General features: G+C 39.2%; 1 protein-coding gene across 3 annotated transcripts in view; it reads left to right on the top strand.

The window, feature by feature from the left end:
• Nucleotides 1-21,127, top strand: part of SLC26A5 (solute carrier family 26 member 5) — an 81,927-nt gene that overhangs the window by 11,250 nt on the left and 49,550 nt on the right. For all 3 annotated transcript variants that reach the window (XM_054237855.2, XM_035255045.3, XM_078343064.1), the window contains exon 3: nucleotides 20,721-20,925. In XM_054237855.2, coding sequence (XP_054093830.1) covers nucleotides 20,774-20,925 — 152 coding nt within the window. In that variant the 5' untranslated portion in view covers nucleotides 20,721-20,773. The remainder of the gene's footprint in view (nucleotides 1-20,720; nucleotides 20,926-21,127) is intronic.

Here is a 21,127-nt window from a genome sequence, read left to right as displayed (position 1 = left end):
AACCTGACATATGAAGGAGCATGAAAAAGAAACATCAGGATAAACAACTACAGTTGCTAGAGGAGAGATTATTCAGACAAAAGAAAATCACCTCTTTTAAAAATCTGAGCACTTGGATGGCACAATAGGAGCAGCTCAGGATTGCAGCTCACAGTGAAAGCACAGAGGGTAAGTAGATGCCGCATTTACAGATAGATCTTTATTGCCCACAGACTGGGAAATTCCCAGGTGTAGGAGCCCCACAGGACGCCAGCACAGCTGTTTCGGCTGGCATGGCCATTTCAGCTGGAGCCAAGCACAGCGGCACTCCGTACAAAATACACTGGTCTGGTTGCCCTGTTAAACTGGCAATTTGAGATTTGGGAAGGCAGTTTAGCACATTCATCTGATTAAACGGAACTTAAACAGTAAGCCAGGCCAGGAGATTCCCGGGCAGCAACGTTTGAGCCAGCGCAGTGAGTCGCTGCACAGGAAATCACACATATCCCGGCGCCCTTTCAGCAGGTGACTGAAACACCTGGGAGAGAGTCAACCGTTCAACTTAAAAAAAAAACAAAAGGGCTCTGAGGCAGGGAGCCAGGTGATCAGGCTTGGCAGGTCCCACCCCCACAGGGACAAACAAAATGGCGATTCAAAACGCTCGGGGTTGAGAGTTTCACTGCGGGCACAGCTGAACCCAGGATAGTGGAGCTCGGTAGGGGAGGGGTGTCTGCCATTACCGAGGCATACTGCCCCTACTAAGGTACACTCCCATTGCTGACGCAGCCTGCTGTTGCCAAGGCAACCCGCCATAACAGAGTCCACCAATACAGAAGCAGGCCACCATCACCACAGCAGTTTTAACCACACCCATATAAACAGGACTACAGGGAATTACACTTGTCAGCAGGGCAGAGCCCACAGCAACAGGGCGGAGCCCATGGCAGCAGGGCGGAGCCTCAGCAGGCAGGTAGTGACTAGACTGCCTCCTTGCTGGGCAGGACAGTGCAACAGATACTCATAAATAAAGCCGTAACTCCCCGAGACAGAGCACCTGAGGAAAAAAAGGGGCTTTATGAGTTCTGCTGTAGCAGACTTAAATGTACCTGCCTAGCAGCCCTGAATGAACAACAGAGCTCACAGCTCAGCACTTGAGCTCCTATAAAGTACAGACTGTCTCCTCAAGCAGCTCCCTGACCGCTATATATCCAAAGAGTCACCTCACAAAGGACTGATCAGACTGACATATGGCGGGCATCATTCTGGGACAAAGATAGCAGAAGAAGAAACTGGTAGCATCCCTCACTGTTCTGCAGCTGCTACAGGTGTACCCCAGGCAAGCAGGGCCTGGAGGGGACCTCAGCAGTCCTACAGCAGATGGGCTAGACTGTTAGAAGGAAAACTAAGAAACAGAAATACTTCATCATCAACAATCTGGGCGTCCACTCAGAGACCCAATCAAAAAGTCAGCAACTACTCAGACAACAGGTAAATAATTCCACAAAGATAGAAAGAAACCAGTGCAAAAAGGAGAAAACACCCGAAACTGAAACACCTCACCTCCTACAAGGGACCACAATCCCTCACCAGCAAGGGAACAAAGCTGGACGGCGAATGAGTGTGATGAAATGACAGAATCAGACTTTAGAAGGTGGGTAATGAGAAACTTCCATGAACTAAATGAACATGTTGTAACTCAATGCAAAGGAACTAAGAACTTGAAAAAAGATTTGAGGAAATGATAACAAGAATGGACAACTTAGAGAAATATATGAGTGAATTGATGGAGCTAAAACACACAACACGAGAACTTCGTGAAGCATGCACAAGTCTCAACAGCCAAATTAACCAAGCAGAAGAAAGGATATCAGAGGTCAAAGATCAACTCAATGAAATAAAATGAGAAGTCAAGATTAGAGAAAAAAGCACAAAAAAAGAATGAACAAAGTCTCCAAGAAATGTGGGACTATGTGAAGAGACCTAATCTACGTTTGATAGGTGTACCTGAATGTGACGAAGAGAATGAAGCCAAGCTGGAAAATACTCTTCAGGATATTATCCAGGAAAAGTTCCCCAACCTAGCAAGGCAGGCTAATATTCAAATCCAGGAAATACAGAGTACACCACAAAGATATTCTGCAAGAAGAGCAACCCCAAGGCACATAATCATAAGATTCACCAGGTTGAAATGAAGCAGAAAATGCTAAGGGCAGCCAGAGAGAAAGGTTGGGTCACCCGCAAAGGGAAGCCCATCAGACTCATAGCAGATCTCTCGGCTGAAACCCTACAAGCCAGAAGAGGGAGGGGGCCAATATTCAACATCCTTAAAGAAAAGAACTTTCAACCCAGAATTTCATATCCAGCCAAACTGAGCTTCATAAGTGAAGGAAAAATAAAATCCTTTGCGAACAAGCAAGTACTCAGAGATTTTGTCACCACCAGGCCTGCTTTACAAGAGCTCCTGAAAGAGGCACTACAAATAGAAAGGAACAAACAAGTACCAGCCATTCCAAAAACATACCAAATGCTAAAGAGCATCAACAAAATGAAGAATCTGCATCAATTAATGGGCAAAACAGCCAGCTAGCATCAAAATGGCAGTATCAAATTCACACATAACAATATTAACCCTAAATGTAAATGGGCTAAATTCACCAATCAAAAGACACAGACTGGCAAATTGGATAAAAAATCAAAACCCATCAGTGTGCTGTATCCAGGAAACCCATCTCACATGCAAAGATACACAAAAGCTCAAAATAAAGGGATTGAGGAAGATTTATCAAGCAAACGAAGAGCAAAATAAAGCAGGAGTTGCAATTCTTGTCTATGATAAAATAGACTTTAAAGCAACAAAGATCAAAAGAGACAAAGAAGGACATTACATAATGGTAAAAGGATGGATACAACAAGAAAAGCTAATGATCCTAAATATACATGGACCCAATACAGGAGCAGCCAGATATATAAGGCAAGTTTTTAATGACTTACAAAGAGACTTAGACTCCCACACAATAATAGTGGGAGACTTTAACACTCCACTGTCAATATTAGATGGGTCAACCAAACAGAAAATTAACAAGGATATCCAGGACTTGAACTCAGACCTGGAACAAGCAAACCTGATAGACATTTACAGAACTCTCCACCCAAAATCTGCAGACTATACATTCTTCTCAGCACCACATCACACCTACTCAAAAATTGACCACATAATTGGAAGTAAATCACTCCTCAGCAAATGCAAAACAACTGAAATCATAACAAACAGTCTCTCAGACCATAGTGCAATCAAGTTGGAACTCAGAATTCAGAAACTAACTCAGAACTGCAAAGCATCATGGAAACTGAACAACTGGCTCTTGAATGTTAACTGGATGAACAATGAAATGAAGGCAGAAATAAAGAAGTTCTTTGAAACCAACAAAAACAAAGACACAACATACCAGAATCTCTGGGACACATTTAAAGCAGTCTCTAGAGGAAAATATATAGCAAGAAGTGCCCACATGAGAAGGGTGGAGAGATCCAAAATTGACACCCTATCATCAAAATTGAAAGAGCTAGAGGAGCAAGATCAAAAAAACTCAAAACCTAGCAGAAGACAAGAAATAAATAAGATCAGAGCTGAACTGAAGGAGATAGAGAAACGAAAAACCCTTCAAAAAAATCAATAAATCCAAGAGCTGGTTTTTTTGAAAAGATCAACAAAACAGACAGACCACTAGCCAGACTGATAAAAAAAAAGAGAGAACAACCAAATAGATGCAATAAAAAACGATAAAGGGGAAATCACCACAGATTCCACAGAAATTAACAACTCTATGCACATAAACTAGTAAACCTAGAAGAAATGGATAAATTCCTGGACACTTGTGTCCTCCCAAGCCTAAACCAGGAGGAAGCCGAAACTATGAACAGACCAATAACAAGGTCTGAAGTCGAGGCAGCAATTAAGAGCCTACCACACAAAAAAAGTCCAGGTCCAGATGGGTTCACAGCCGAATTCTACCACACACACAAAGAGGAGTGGGTACCATTCCTTCTGAAACTATTCCAAAAAATCCAAAAAGAGAGAATCCTTCCCAAATCATTTTATGAGACCAACATCATCCTGATACCAAAACCTGGCAGAAACTCAACAAGAAAAGAAAACTTCAGGCCAATATCCATGATGAACATAGATGCAAAAATCTTCAATAAAATACTGGCAAACCGACTGAAACAGCACATCAGAAAACTTACCCATCATGATCAAGTAGGATTCATCCCGGGGATGCAAGGCTGGTTCAACATACGCAAGTCTATAAACATAATTTACCACATAAACAGAACCAAAAACAAAAACCACATGATTATCTCAATTGACGCAGAGAAGGCATTTGACAAAATTCCTTCTCTGACAAAATAAACTCGGTATCAGTGGAACATATCTCAAAGTAATAAAAGCTATTTATGACAAACCAACAGCCAATATCATACTGAATGGGCAAAAACTGGAAGCATTCCCTTTCAAATCTGGTACTAGACACGGATGCAAAAAGAACACAGCAGGAGGCATCACACTACCGGACTTCAAACTATATTACAAGGCTACAGTAATCAAAACAGCATGGTACTGGTACAAAAACAGAGATATAGACCAATGGAACAGGACAGCGGCATTGGAGGCAACACAACATATCTACAACCATACAATCTTTGATAAACCTGACAAAAACAAGCAATGGGGAAAGGATTCCCTGTTTAATAAATGGTGTTGGGAAAACTGGCTAGCCATGTGCAGAAAGCAGAAACTGGACCCCTTCCTGACACCTTACACTAAAATTAACTCCAGATGGATTAAAGACTTAAACATAAGACCTGGCACCATGAAAACCCTAGAAGAAAATCTAGGCAAAACCATTCAGGACATAGGAGTAGGCAAGGACTTCATGAACAAAACACCAAAAGCATTGGCAACAAAAGCCAAAATAGACAAATGGGACCTAATCAAACTCCACAGCTTCTGCACGGCAAAAGAAACAGTCACTAGAGTGAATCGGCAACCAACAGAATGGGAAAAAATGTTTGCAGTTTACCCATCTGACAAAGGGCTGATATCCAGAATTTACAAAGAACTCAAACAGATTTACAAGAAAAAACAAGCCCATTCAAAAATGGGCAAAGGATATGAACAGACACTTTACAAAAAAAGGCATACATGAGGCCAACAAACATATGAAAAAATGCTCATCATCACTGGTCATTAGAGAAATGCAAATCAAGACTACATTGAGATACTATCTCACGTCAGTTAGAATGGCGATCATTAAAAAATCTGGAGTCAACAGATGCTCAAGAGGATGTGGAGAAATAGGAACACTTTTACACTGTTGGTGGGAGTGTAAATTAGTTTAACCACTGTGGAAGACAGTGTGGCGATTCCTCAAGGACCTAGAAATAGAAATTCCATTTGATCCAGCAATCCCATTACTGGGTATATATCCAAAGGATTATAAATCATTCTACTATAAGGACACATGCACATGAATGTTCATTGCAGCACGGTTTACAATAGCAAAGGCCTGGAACCAACCCAAATGCCCATTGATGATAGACTGGACTGGGAAAATGTGGCACATATACACCATGGAATATTATGCAGCAATCAAAAACGATGAGTTCGTGTCCTTTGTAGGGACATGGATGAATCTGGAGAACATCATTCTCAGCAAACTGACACAAGAACAGAAAACAAAATACCACATGTTCTCACTCATAGGCGGGTGATGAACAGTGAGAACACATGGACACAGGGAGGGGAGCACTACACACTGGGGTCTACTGGGGGGGAACAGGGGAGGGACCATGCGGGGGGCTGGGGAGGGATAGCAGGGGGAGAAATGCCAGATGTGGGTGTAGGGGAGGAAGACAGCAAATCACACTACCATGTGTTTACCTATGCAACTATCTTGCATGTCCTGCACGTGTACCCCAAAACTTAAAATGCAATAAAAAGGAAAAAATAATATTATCACATTGTGCCCCATAAGTATATACAATTATTATTTGTCAATTAAAATAAAAATTTAAAAGAAAAAAAATCTGAGCACTCTTAGCATGATTAAAGAGTTGTTTCGGTATAACAAACAGGATGTTATTCAGAAAGAGCAGTCAGAAAATGAAAAGGATGTTGAAAAAAATTTTTAATAACTAAAAACTAATGTATTAGAAGGCTAATAATGGAACTTCTTTCTGGTCCAAGTACAGTGTTGTTTACAACTAATTGATCACAATCAGTTACTGATATCTTTGTTCCTTCTCCATTCCCAGTGTTTCACTTGACTAGCCCAAAAAAGTAATAATGATAACAATTTTTAAATCTCCTGTAATGCACAATCAAATGTTAAAGAAAGAACATGCTAGAAAAGAGGAGAGACAGAGAGAAGCAATCCAGTAAGTCTGTTGGATCTCTAGAAATAGAAAACAAAGAAAATAAAAGGGAGGAAATTGACAATGAAATGCTAGGGAAGAAAAAAAACATTCCTGTGGTTTAGGATAAGTGTGAGGTTAAAAGGTCCATCAAATGAATGAAAAAACATGCAGAGATACAGTTGTTAACAAAATTTCAAAGTTAAGGATACAGAGAGATTCTTAGAACTTTCTGAAAGGAAAAATAAAGTCATTTAAGATTGACATAAGGATTCTCATGAGGAAACTGGATTTTAATAGAGCAAAGCTTTTGAATTTGTAAGGAAAGATAATTTTGAACTTAGAATCCTATTATCAGTAACTTATCAAGTGTGAGAGTGAAACGAAGACACTTTCAGACATTCAAAGGCTCAAGTTGTTTACTTCTGAGTACCTTTTCTAAAGCAGTTGCCTGAGGATGTGCTCCAGCAAAATGAAGATATAAAGCAAAGAGGAGGAAGATATGAAATTAGAAAGAGTGGAATACACAATTGCAATGAAATAAATTGTAGGTTGACGTTCACCAGGTTTAGAAAAAATTAATACAAATTAGGGCAGGTGGTGAGCTCAAGATTAATGATTTTAAGATGTATTAAGTAAATTTCCTTTTATAAATAGAGCTAGCAATGAACAGCATTCCATAGTTATAGAAATAATGGGAATTCCTCCTGGTCCAAGTGCAGTGGTATTTACAACTAATTGATCACAACCAGTTACTGATTTATTTGTTCCTTCTCCATTCCCACTGCTTCACTTGACTAGCCTAAAAAATGATGGTAAAGATGATGATGATGATGATGATGATGATGGGACTTCTAACAACATAGAGGACTAAGCTGACCCATTCAGACCTCCCTCCAGGACGGACATGCAAAGATGAAGAATAAAACACAACAAATGTTCAAATAACCTTGAAATAAAGACTGCCAGAAGAATGCAGATAAGAATGTTTAAAAAGAACAATAATAAAGCCAGGCACGGTGGCTCACGCCTATAATTCCAATACTTTGGGAGGCCAAAGCATGCAGATCACGAGGGAATAGATGGAGTGCAGAAGGTTGAGGCTGCAGGGAGCCATGATCATGCCACTGCACACCAGCCTGGGTGGCAGAGTGAGACCTGTCTCAAAAAGAAAAGAGGAAAGGAAAGGAAAAGGGTTGCTTCAGGAAATAGAGTTGAGGAGAATGGGATGGAAAACTAATGCTTTTAATTATTAGTTCTTTCATAATACTTGTAATTCTATCATATGTATATTATTTTGGCTAAAAGTTACTATTTTAGAAAAAGAGATGATTGGTCAATCAGTGTATTCTCCTTTCATTTTTTCTTAAACTAGAGAACTTTTTCTATTAAAATATCTGTAATTCAAACCTAAGCACCACTTTGAATTACTGAGCTTTTTACCTCAAAGAAAATTCTAAAGGCATATCTTGTGAGCATTAAGGATCTTTCAGGTGTTTCAGGCTGGAAAATACATCTTGCAATTTATTAACTTATGGAATCACAGCAAATTAGTGCTGGAAGGGATTCAACTTATTTAGTGGTATGGAATAATTTCTCCACGGCAGAGTAATTTCAAGCAGTAGTTCTGTATAGGACAGGAGAACTGGGATATGGTCAGACAGCAAGAACCCATGGCTGCAAATTGGAACCTGCAGCCTGCCTTTTATGGACTTTCAATATCTGATCCTGCTCAACCTCTCCAGTTTTATTTCCTGTGATCACCCAAAGCACAATTTCCACAAGTACCTTTGGTATTCCATGAGCATGTCCTATTAACATTTACCTTTTCACATCTCTATGCAAAATCATGTGCCTGCCTTTTGGCCTTCTATCCATTATTTGAGAGCCACTTCAAATTCAGTATCCTCTCTAAAGCCTTCCTTGACCTCCAGCCTTGCTTTCAATTTTGTTAAGACCACTGTGCTTTATAAATTACAAATTATAAGGAATGAGAATACAGGCCTGTCATTAATTTAGATAAAATTAGATAAACATTTTGACATAATTAATCTGATATACAATTATGAGGCAACATACAATATAAACATGGTTTCTGAAGTGAGACAGACCTAAATTCCAACCCAGCTGTTGTCACTCCATCATCTCAGATATGTCATCTGGAAGCTGTCATTCTTTAACTGGAGTCTCAGTAAGTGTTAACTACTATAATTATTTTAACTATTACTGTGTTTCATAATAAGAAACTTACGTCAGTGGCTACCATTCATATAATTTTAAGTCATTTGTTGTTTCTGTGTGCTCACTTTGTAAGTTGGCCAGTACTTGTGATCAGCATCAGCATTGTTTAAATATGTTTTTTATTATCATGACAAGTAAACTCACAGATCAAAAAACAAAACCCAATTTATAATAGCAAAAACATTGGAAGTAGCATAAATATCTAATAACACTGCAGTCTTGACCTCCTGGGATTAAGCAATCTTCCTGCCTCAGCTTCCTGAGGCGGTTGGACCACAGGTGTTCACCACCACGCCTGGCTAATTTATTTTTTTGGCGGTTGTTGTTAGAGCTGGCGTTCTCACCTGCCCAGGCTGGGCTCAAGCAATCTACCCACTTCAGTCTCGCAAAGCGCTGGGATTACAGGCATGAGCCCCCATGCTCAGCCTAGAAACATTTTTAAAAATGTATTTCTCATAGACCTATGGTAAATTATTATTTTTAACTCAATGTTATAGCTGAAGAATCTGAAGAGAACATGATTACCCAGGCCAGGACTCTTATGGAAGCAGTAATTGCTCTGGAACAGCAGGCAGAAGCCAGGACCTGTGGTCACCCTACTTAGATCAAGTGACTCGCCAGATGTCTTACCATAGTGGCAGAAGCAGGACTTGAATTGAGGTCTGTGTGATTCCACAGCTTGTACTCCCAGCTGCCATTTACAGATAAGGAACCTAGGGTACAGAAAGCTTGTATATCTTGCAAAAAAACACACAGCTATAAAGTGTCAGTTCTGGCTGAGGGTGTTGGCTCACGCCTGTAATTCCAACACTTTGGGATGCTGAGGTGGGTTGATCATCTGAGGTCAGGAGTTTGAGACCAGTCTAGCCAATATGGTGAAACCCCATCGCTACTAAAAATGTAAACATTAGCCAGGTGTTTGGTGATGTGTGCCTGTAGTTCCAGCTACTTGGGAGGCTGAGGCAGGAGAATTGCTTGAATCCTGGAGGCGGAGGTTGTGTTGTGCCAAGATGGCACCTTTGCACTCCAGACTTGGCTACAAGAGAGAAACTCTGTCTCAAAAATAAAAATGCCAGTTCCAGACTTCAAACACAGTCCTTCTGAACCCTGGGCTCTGCATATAGTGTTGCCTCTATGGATATTAATGTGTAAGAGCCCTTTGGCACAGGAATTTAAAGGGAGGAGAATATTGTTTTTACCATTGAAAGTAATGGCAAAAACTCAATCACTTTTGCATGAACTTAGCATAAAAGAAGAGGGAAAGGATGGGCACAGCACTAGGCTAAATGCTCTGGAAACCTTGATCTGGCCCCTGCCACTCACAGTTAAGATCATTCAGCCAACAAATGTCTGGGATCCAGCTGCATGCCGTGCTGTGCACTTGATGCTGAGAAATAGCAGCCCTGCCCTTATCAAGCTTACAGTCTACATTCAAAACCAGCTTGCATAGATCTTAGGGCCTTTTGCTTTTTTTACATATTGAGCCACTATAATTAATCAATTATCGTTAATAAGGAAAAACAGATAATATATTCTGGTTGTGCTAACAGTCCCCAAAAGTATTAAGAATAGAAAACAGCTTTTTCAAATTCCTTTTAGGAAAGGCTGATAAAGCCATGACAATATGTTTTTTCTGGGTTCCAATTCATGAGACCTTTGCTATTTGTTGTGTACATTATAGAAAAGTTTACATCCTGTTGCTCAGGGCAGTGTTGAAAAAAATCATAATAAAATGTATTTTTGTTGTTTCTGTTGAGACCCATTGAGAAATCATGTGAAAGATATGGTAAGCTTGGGCATGTGCTTACATATTTGGGATTAAAAGGTTAATATATGCATTATTAAAGTTATAAATGTGTAAATTATTTTGAGTAGGCAGATGGATGCCATTACTCACTGTCTTCTGATACTTCCAGTTCACAGAGAAAAATACTATTTCAAAACTTAAAAGCATTACTTTTCTGATGTGACTTAGTTTCAGACAACTGAATCCATTCTAGCTAGTTTAAGCACCAAGAGATTTAATTGGCATTTTGAAACTTGCCAAATGCTGTTCCCAGGATTTTATCACTGGATACATTTAAAGATAAGGAAACATAGAAGCAGAGAATTGTATAGTTGGGAGGAGAGAAAAATGGGGAGAAATTAGTCAAAGGAAACCAGTTAAAATTATGCAAGATGAAGAAGTCCTTGAGATCTACTATACAGGATGGTACCTGCAGTTAATCACCTGCTACTGTACACTTAAAAATGCACTAACAGGCTGAGCACAGTGGTTCATGCCTATAATCCCAGTACTTTGGGAGACCAAGGCAGGTGGATCACTTGAGGTCAGGAGTTCGAGACCAGCCTGCCCAACATGGTGAAACCACATCTCTAGTAAAAAATATTATGCAAAAATTAGCATAGTGGCTTGCACCTGTAGTCCTAGCTACTCAGGAGTCTGAGGCAGAAGAATCACTTGAACCTGGGAGGTGGAGGTTGTGTGAGCAAGATGGCGCCACTGCACTGCCGCCTGGACCAGAGCGAGTCTCTGTCTCCAAAAACTAAGTACTAACAGAGTAGATCTTGTGTTCTTATCACAAAATAATAATAAATAAAGAGAAAAACAAACTTTTGGAGGTGATGGATATATTTATGGCATAGACTCCTCCAGACTCATCAAGTTGTATATACTAAGTTTATACAGCTTTTTGTAGGTCAGTCATATCTCAATAAAGTCATTTAAAAGTTAATAAAGATGAGGGAACTAAGACTCAGGCAAGTTACTTTTCCATGTTTATTCAAGCATTTTTTAGCCCTAAGTACCAATCACTGTACAGAAATTAGTAATATTGCATTTCTCCTTTCATGAGGCTCACAATCTATTTTCCCAATAGGTTGTGCATCAGTCTCACTCTATGAGCTTTAAAAAAATACAGATTCTATAATTACTAAATTAGAATCTCTAGAGGAGGCCGGGCATGGTGGCCTATAATCCCAGCACTTTGGGAGGCCAAGGCAAGCGGATCACCTGAGGTCAAGGGTTCAATACCAGACTGGCCAACATGGTGAAACCCTGTCTCTGCTAAAAATACAAAAATTAGCTGGCCGTGATGGCATGCACCTGTAATCCCAGGTACGTGGGAAGCTGAGGCAGGAGAATCACTTGAACCCAGGAGGAGGAGGTTACAATGAGCCGAGATTGTGCCACTGCACTCCAGTCTGGGCAACAGAGTGAGTGAGACTCTGTCTCAAAAAAAAAAAAAATATCTCTAGAGGGCTTGGAAATTATGGTTTTAATCTCCCCAAGTGATTGTGACATGTGACATGCAACCAGGCATAGAAATCCCTGGTCTAGTTGACCCTGTCATAACAATGTAGAACAGCTCAGACACTTGAGGTGCAGAACCAGAGCTCTACCCTGATCATGACCTCCAATTCAGAGCATCTGCCACAAAACCATAGTGAATCTTCATTATTGGCACGCAGCTGATTTTCGCTTTTAGTCTGAAGTTTAAAATGTTATTTTGTTATATTTTTTATTTATAAATATTTATCATGGCAATATTTTATAAGTATCAGAGATGCCATTTAAATTAAAGATTACTTTGAGAAGGAGGCAGGGTTTGTGTTTTGCGAATATTTTTGGATAAGTCTCTTACCCCCAAGTGAGTGTAGATGAATCAATTTTCTCATCTACAAAGTGAGGAAGTTATAATAAATACAGATTTTAAAAATCTATGATGAGGCCAGGCATGGTGGCTCACACTTGTGATTCCAGCACTTTGGGAAGCCAAGGCGGGTGGATGACCTGAGGTTCAGGAGTTCAAGACCAGCCTGGCCAACATGGGGAAACCTCATCTCTACCAAAAAAAGTACAAAAATTAGTTGAGTGTGGTAGTGCATGCCTATAATCCCTGTTATTATCATAGATGGGCATTTGGGTTGGTTCCAGGTATTTATTGGGGGGAATAGGGGAGGGACAGAGTGGAGGAGCTGGGGAGGGATAGCCTGGGGAGAAATGCCAAATGTGGGTGAAGGGGAGGAAGGCAGCAAAACACACTGCCATGTGTGTACCTATGCAACTATCTTGCATGTTCTGCACATGTACCCCAAAACCTAAAATGCAATTTTAAAAAAATCCCTGCTATTTGGTAGACTGAAGCACGAGAATTGCTTGAATCTGGGAGGCAGAAGCTACAGTGACCTGAGATCATGCCACTGCACTCCAGCCTGGGCAACAGTGCAAGACTCCAGCTCAAAAAAAGAAAAAAAATCTATGATGAAAGATGTTCTAAGTTACCTTAAAATCTCCCCCTTCATAGCTGTAGGAAATAGACCTTGAACTTCTAGGTCAATTTGCTTTTCTGTCATTAGTATTTTGTGTTTGAGGACCAGCCTAAAGATGTGTCCATTTAAGTGATCTTAGAAATGACTTTTCTCATATAAGGGTTTGTGTACTTTTACAATTTGGTGATTTATAATTTCAGTCAGCACACTGGAAGCACATTATTTGTCATGTAAGAGTCTGGTCATTTGATCTCTTAGTTGGTTCCTTGGTTACTTTGCCTCTCTGCCTCTGATAAGATGGTTATTGATAGCCTTCAAGACTTCAATTAATTAATCATTGTTGATACACATAAAAAGTCCCCAAAAAGCACAGCCTTTCATTGTCCAGATGACATCTTCTTTCCTTTTCCAGTTGAAACATCCTTGAATTACCAAACACATATCTCAAAAAGGACATAGATTTTAGCCAGGGTGCCAGGATCTCAAAAATATTTAAGAATTGCCTCTTCTCTGTGTTTCTTCCTAACCTACAGAGAGTTAAGGTTGCTAGATTTAGCAAAGTAAATTACAAGATATCCAGTTAAAGTTGAGACAAAGAATAATTTTAATATAATTACATCCCATGAAATATTTGAGACATACTAAAAGATTATTTCTTGATACATGCAAATTTAACTGAGCCTTCTATATTTTTTCTGGCAACCCTGCAGATAGTATATATCTTAATACTTTAAAAAAATCCATCTAATGTTTTGAGATCTAAATTTTGAAATCCGCAATGAAATGGTTGTGGCAGTTAAGACCAAATTTGCCTGAAGTATAGGGGATGTTGCACTGCCCACCTACACACAACTCTCTTTTGTTGTGAGAATGTAAGTATAGAAACAAGGCTTTACTTGAGAAACCTAAGCTAAATAGTACCCTTTTGTAATTTGTATTAAATATTTTGCAGACACACATAAGTAAAGATTGTGCTATTGCACACAATGTGTTTACACTCTATTTAGTTTTTTTCATTTTGTTCGTTTGGCCCGTTGGCTACATGGATGAGTGGGTGAAGGTGTTTGTTTTGCCATCTCCAGAGTCAGTGGTTTTGAACCTTATCTGCGCAATAGAATCACCTGAGAGCTTCTTAAGCTCTCAATCCCTGTCTGCTTGGCAGACCAATTAAATCAGAATCCCTGGAAATAGAGTCAGGCATCAGTATTTAAAGCTGCCCTGGTGACTCCCATGTGCAGCCGGGGCTGAAAACCAATGCCCTAAATGAAAATGGCAAATTTGAAGAAGTACTTTGTACTACTAAATTATGTCCTCATATTTTAATCCTCTTCAAAACTGATTTTAGGTACTTTTCAGTAAGCATATTATGGCAATTACATTATTTCCTTGTATTATATATCTTATATATTATGTATAATATAAAGTTTACGTTAAAATTATCTCATGTGGCTTTAATCATGTCACTGATTCAGTATTAATTTATTCAACATCTACAATTGGATTTCATTTTCAAATATTTCTTTGTGATTTTTCTTATGTATTTTTCCTCTCTCTCTCTCTCTCTCTCTCTCTCTCTCTCTCTCTCTCTCTCTCTCTCTCGTTCTAAGCCAGTTGTTCTCAAATTGAACTGCTCACTAGAATCTTCTAGGGATGCTCTAAAAAAATGCCCCAGCCTGCCCCCTGCAGGCTGTGCTCTAATTGTTCAGCTATAAAAGTACCTGAGGAGGTTCCGGGTTTAGCCAGATTTGAAAGCCAATGTTTTCAGTATGTCAAGTACCTACCTAGCTGACCAACTGCATGTCCTGAGGAACTTTTAATACATAAATATAATTTCTCTGCTTAATGAAATAGAAGGAATTTTGATGTTCTGGGAGAAGGAGAAATAAGGGATCAGTAAGTGACCACCCTCTTGTCTTTATACCTTGAAATTCATGGGTGTCACAAAGAATTCCTTATGTTGGGGATAGCCAGAGGACTGTTAAGAATAAAGATAAAGATGCCTAGTATTTTAAGTGTTTTCTCTGCTCTGCTTCGGTGTAAACCATTCTGTTGCCCTGAAATCTCCAGATAAGTTTGCCACATACATGGGCAAGGGTCCCACGCTCATAACAACAAGTAGTGACACCCATTGTTCAGGCCTCACCCAAAGAAATCCTAACTAGGTAGGTTCAGGGTGAGGCCCTGGACCGAGTATTTCAAGCCCTCCCCAGGCCATTGTGATGATTGGCCAGATTTGGTTTCCACTTCTTTGTAGATGATAAAACATCCCTAGACATAATCATCATAATTCACCTGATTGGCAGCTGAGCAAACTCCTGTGGGGTAACAGGAAAATCAATGCTGAAACTGAGCTTCTGCAACAGGAGGAAAACCAGAATCTGATTCTTATTAGACTTTCCTCAGGTCTACCTGTTTCTTTTCTCTTTGAGTGGCCATATGAAGGAAGAAATTACCTTTCTGAACTAGGGAAAAAAAAGACTAAGAAGATAATGTCTACCAAAAAAAAAATAATAAAAGTTTAAAGCAAACAATATGGCATACATTATCAATAATCATAGCATACCCATTCAAAGATTTCATTCACCTACCAGTTACTGAGCACCTGCTAAGGTACAAGTACTGAGATAGGTCCTGAGAATTTAGAGTATGATATTGTCTTAAGAAATTTATAGTCTAGAAGAGGAGATCAATGATTCTATTCAAATAGAAGAATCAAGGGGTCCAGTTTCTGCTTTCTGCACATGGCTAGCCAGTTTTCCCAACACCATTTATTAAAAAGGGAATCCTTTCCCCACTGCTTGTTTTTGTCAGGTTTGTTAAAGATCAGATGCTTGTAGATGTGTGGCGTTGCCTCCAAGGCCTGTTCTGTTCCATTGGTTTATATCTCTGTTTTGGTACCAGTACTGTGCTGTTTTGATTACTGTAGAATTATAGTGTAGTTTGAAGTAGGTAGCATGATGCCTCCAGCTTTGTTCTTTTTGCTTAAAATTGTCTTGGCTATGCGGGCTCTCTTTTGGTTCCATGTGAAGTTTAAGGTGGTTTTTTCCAGTTCTGTGAAGAGGGTCATAGGTAGCTTGATGGTGATAGCATTGAATCTATAAATTACTTTGGGCAGTATGGCCATTTTCACAATATGAGCATGGAGTGTTTTTCCATCTGTTTGTGTCCTCTCTTATTTCCTTGAGCAGTGGTTTGTAGTTCTCCTTGAAGAAGTCCTTTACATCCTTTGTTAGTTATATTCCTAGGTATTTTATTCTCTTTGTAGCAATTGTGAATGGCAGTTCATTCTTGATTTAGCTCTCTTTAAGTCTGTTATTGGTGTGTAGGAATGCTTGTGATTTCTGCACATTCGTTTTGTATCCTGAGACTTTGCTGAAGTTGTTTATCAGTTTCAGGAGATTTTGGGCTGAGACGATGGGGTCTTCTAAACATACAATCATGTCGACTGCCAATAGAGACAATTTGACTTCCTCCTTTTCTAACTGAATACACTTTATTTTTTTTTCTTGCCTGATTGCTCTGGCTAGAATTTCCAATACTATATTGAACAGGGGTGGTGAGAGAGGGCATCCTTGTCTAGTGCCAGATTTCAAAGGGAATGCTTCTAATTTTTGCCCATTCAGTATGATATTGGCTGTGAGTTTGTCATAAATAACTTTTATTATTTTGAGATACGTTCCATCAATTCCTAGTTTATTGAGCGTTTTTAGCATAAAGGGCTGTTGAATTTTGTCGAGGCGTTCTCTGACACCTTACACTAAAATTAACTCCAGATGGATTAAAGACTTAGACATAAGACCTAACACCATAAAAACCCTAGAAGAAAACCTAGGCAAAACCATTCAGGAGAGAGGCATAGGCAAGGACTTCATGACTAAAACACCAAAAGCATTGGCAACAAAAGCCACAATAGACAAATGGGATCTAATTAAAGTCTAGAGCTTCTGAACAGCAAAAGAAACAATCATTAGAGTGAACTGGCAACCAAAAGAATGGGAAAAAATTTTTGCAATCTACCCATCTGACAGAGGGCTAATATTCAGAATCTACAAAGAACTAAAACAGATTTACAAGAAAAAACAAGCCCATTCAAAAGTGGGCAAAGGATATGAACAGGCACTTTTCAAAAGAAGACATATATGAGGCCAACAAACATGAAAAAATGCTCATCATCACTGGTCATTAGAGAAATGCAAATCAAAACTACATTGAGATACCATCTCACACCAGTTAGAATGGCGATCATTAAAAAATCTGGAAACAACAGATGCTGGAGAGGATGTGGAGAAATAGGAATACCTTTACACTGTTGGTGGGAGTGTGAATTAGTTCAACCATTGTGGAAGACAGTGTGGCGATTCCTCAAGGACCTAGAAATAGAAATTCCATTTGACCCAGCAATCCCATTACTGGGTATATATCCAAAGGACTATAAATCATTCTATTATAAAGACACATGCACATGCATGTTCATTGCAGCACTGTTTACAATAGCAAAGACCTGAAACCAACCCAAATGCCCATCAATGATAGACTGGACAAGGAAAAAAGATGTATGCACATGTGTGTTTATTGCAGCACTATTCACAATAGCAAAGACTTGGAACCAACCCAAATGCCCATCAGTGATAGACTGGATAAAGAAAATGTGGCATATATTACACCATGGAATACTATACAGTCATAAAAAATGATGAGTTTGTGTCCTTTTTAGGGACATGGATGAATCTGTAAACCATCACTGTCAGCAAACTGACACAAGAACAGAAAATCATATGCCACATGTTCTCACTCATAGGTGGGTGTTGAACAATGAGAACACATGGACACAGGGAGGGGAGCATCACACACTGGGGTCTGTTGTGGGGGAATAGGGGAGGGACAGCAGGGGTAGGGAAATTGGAGAGGGATAACATGGAGAGAAATGCCAGATATAGATGATGGAAGAATGTAAGCAGCCACTAAACCACATTGCCATGTATGTACCTATACAACAATCCTGCATGTTCTGCACATGTACCCCAGAACCTAAGGTACAATATAAAAGAATAGAAGAATGAAAGAATATATAAAGTAACATAGGCCCATTTCATAAAAGATTATAAGTGAGGGGAGACTTCACAGAGAAGCAGAAAACAGAACAGGGTTTGTAAGATAGAATGATTAGGGTGTGGGGAAAATGGAAGGAGTGAAGGGAAAGAAACAACATCTCTTATTAGAATGAATTGAAACTCTGGATAGGCACAGAGGCTTAAAGCAGCATGGTATGTTGCCTGGATTATGAATGGTTTTATAATGCTGTTATGTAATGCTCTGGAGGAGTTAGGACAAGTGGAAGCCAGTGATAGGGTTTGTAATGTGTCAAATTCCACTCATTAAATCAGCCCAGTCATTCTTGTATTTTGATGAGTTCCTACAGTGGCTCTAAAGAGCTATATGAGGGGTGGCCAACCCACCTTGCTAGTCTGAAACAAAAAACATATCATCTTTATTTCTCAGGTTCTGCTGCAAACTTCTCTTCTCCAGATTTACCATTTCTTAGTTCATTTGAGCTACTTTAACAAAATACCACACACAGAAATTTACAAACAGAGGATTTTATTTCTCATAGTTCTGGAGGCTGGGAAGTCCAAGAACAAGGCACTAGCTGGTGAGGGTAGGTTCCTCTGCTTCCAAGATGGTGTCTTATTGCATTATCCTCTGGAGAGGAGGAACACTGTGCCCTCACATGGCAGAAGGAACAAAAGGGGTGAAAGGGGGTGAACTCCCTCTGCCTAGCCTTTTTGTAACTTAATACCATTTGTGAGGGCTGTGGAGCCCACATGATCAATCACTTCCTAAGGACCACACCTTGTTATACTCTTGTATTGAGGATTAAGTTTCAACTTGAATTTTGAAAGGGACAAAAACAGTCAAACCATAGCATTTTAATATCATCCTGATGGTATTTGGTTGCATTTGCTGCTAGCATTTCTTTTTATTATAGGCTCTTGAATTTTCAACCTCTTTGGACAAAAGTATTTATTTTGCATTATATTTTATAGTAGAGCATACACAACCCTGATTTCAATTTGTTTTGTTTTGGTTTGGCTTTTTTGAGATACAGTTTCACTCTTGTTGCCCAGGTTGGAGTAGAGTGGTGCAGTCTCAGCTCACTGCAACCTCTGCCTCCCAGATTTCAGTGATTCTCCTGTCTCAGCCTCCTAAGTAGCTGGGATTACAGGTGTGTACCTCCCCACCCATCTAAATTTTTTTTTTTTATAAAGGCAGGTTTTCTCCATGTTGGCCAGGCTGGTCTTGAACACCTGACCTCAGGTTATCCACCCACCTCAGCCTCCCAAAGTGCTGGAATGACAGGTGTGTGCTACCACAGCCCAGCCTTGATTTCAGTTTGAATATTATTTCATTTTGACAAAAACCTGATTCTTCACCCTGGAGAAGTTGTATTGACCAACATTAGTAGCCCCTCACAATTCCATGGTCACCACACAAGCACTTAACCATGAATTCACATTAACCTTTGCCTGCTCTGCCATTGACTTCCTTTAGTTGGGAACACTGGCTTTAGTCGTTGTTATACATTTAATGTTTTATTATGAGGCATATAGTTCAAATGTACAGACGGGTACAATCACGTAACAAACACCAGGTTACTTACTAAGCAGCATAATCATATCTTCACATTTTGCCGTCTTTGTGCCAGTTCTTTATAACAAACTAAAACATTGCAGATACAGTTAGTAGAAGCCCTCTACTACCCCTTCTCAGTCTTATTTCTTCTCTCTAGAGGTAATACCATCCTGATCTTGGTGTTTATTGTTGTCATGAATGGTTTTATACTTTTACCACAAATATATGTAATAATATATATTATTGTTTTATGTTTTTAAACTTTAAATAATTGAATCATCTCAGTATTCGTCTGTGCCTTACATTTTTGCTGAAAATTGTCTCTGAGATTTATTGAAGATGATACATACAGATTTCTTTTAATTACTATATAGAATTAACTTTATGACTATACCAAAATGTATTTTTTACTGCATACAAGCAGACATTTAGATTTTTTCCAACTTTTCACTCTTATAAGGCTGTGGCAAACATTTCTGTACACATCTCCATATGCACAAATATGTTGTATTTTTATTCTTTAATCATTTCTTTTATTCACATAAGTATTATCACTATTTAGCAATGAAAAAAACTAGCGTCATTCTAACCAAACACATGACAATGTAATCAGCTTCAAAACAGTATTAGAATAGTGTGCTGATGTTTTTAACTTACTGCCTTTCACAAAGGTCACCAGCCACTTCCCTCACAGACACATATAAGCCTCAGCTTTGAACCATAGAAAAATTTAAAGAATAATCCACAGTAAATACAGAACTGGAAAAGAGGCTACTATAGCTTTAAGAAACATGGAGTCAATTTAAGGACTGATCATACTCTTTTTTTTCTGTTTCCTTGACATATAGCTGGTCAGTACTGACCTGATTTGCAATTCCTCTTATGTGGACCTAGAGGCAAGTGACTGTAGTATTTAGCCATTGAAATTAATATGAGCTTTTGTTAAAAGTCTACACATTAAGCACTTATTGCCCTGGGAGGGATTAAGTTGCATTTATTTTTTTAATTGATTTTGATTTCATTTCATTAGTTACTGTCTCCTATATACAGATCAATACATTATGTGTTCTGGGATGTCCAAAGAAAGCCTCAGAAGAACTTAAAGCACTGCAAGGAAGAGATGCTTAGGAAAAGTTGTCAGTAGGATTTTGGCATGTAACATGGAGTTTTTCTTTTTTCCTTAGTGATACTCAGGAAATGCTTGTCTCCTTCTGTGAATGAATAATATCAGAGTACTATGGATCATGCTGAAGAAAATGAAATCCTTGCAGCAACCCAGAGGTACTATGTGGAAAGGCCTATCTTTAGTCATCCGGTCCTCCAGGAAAGACTACACCAAAAGGACAAGATTCCAGATTCCATTGGGGATAAGCTGAAACAGGCATTCACGTATGTTGAAAAAACCACGTATTTTAACCTGGTTCTGTTATTGTGTCATTCGGTTATGAGAGGCGCAAGGTCAAATGTGTAAAGAATATCTGTTTGGTGAAGTGGAGAAAAAAAATGAATGCTGAGCCATCCCGGTTTGCAAAGCTGTTCATGAGTTCAGTCAGCATCAGATATTTGCACACAGGCTTCATCATGAAATTTC

Source organism: Callithrix jacchus, chromosome 11 (genome assembly GCF_049354715.1).
Source record: "Callithrix jacchus isolate 240 chromosome 11, calJac240_pri, whole genome shotgun sequence".
NCBI classification, from domain to species: domain Eukaryota; kingdom Metazoa; phylum Chordata; class Mammalia; order Primates; family Cebidae; genus Callithrix; species Callithrix jacchus.
The sequence above is the reverse complement of the archived record's forward strand: the minus strand, read 5'-3'. Positions and strand labels throughout refer to the sequence as shown.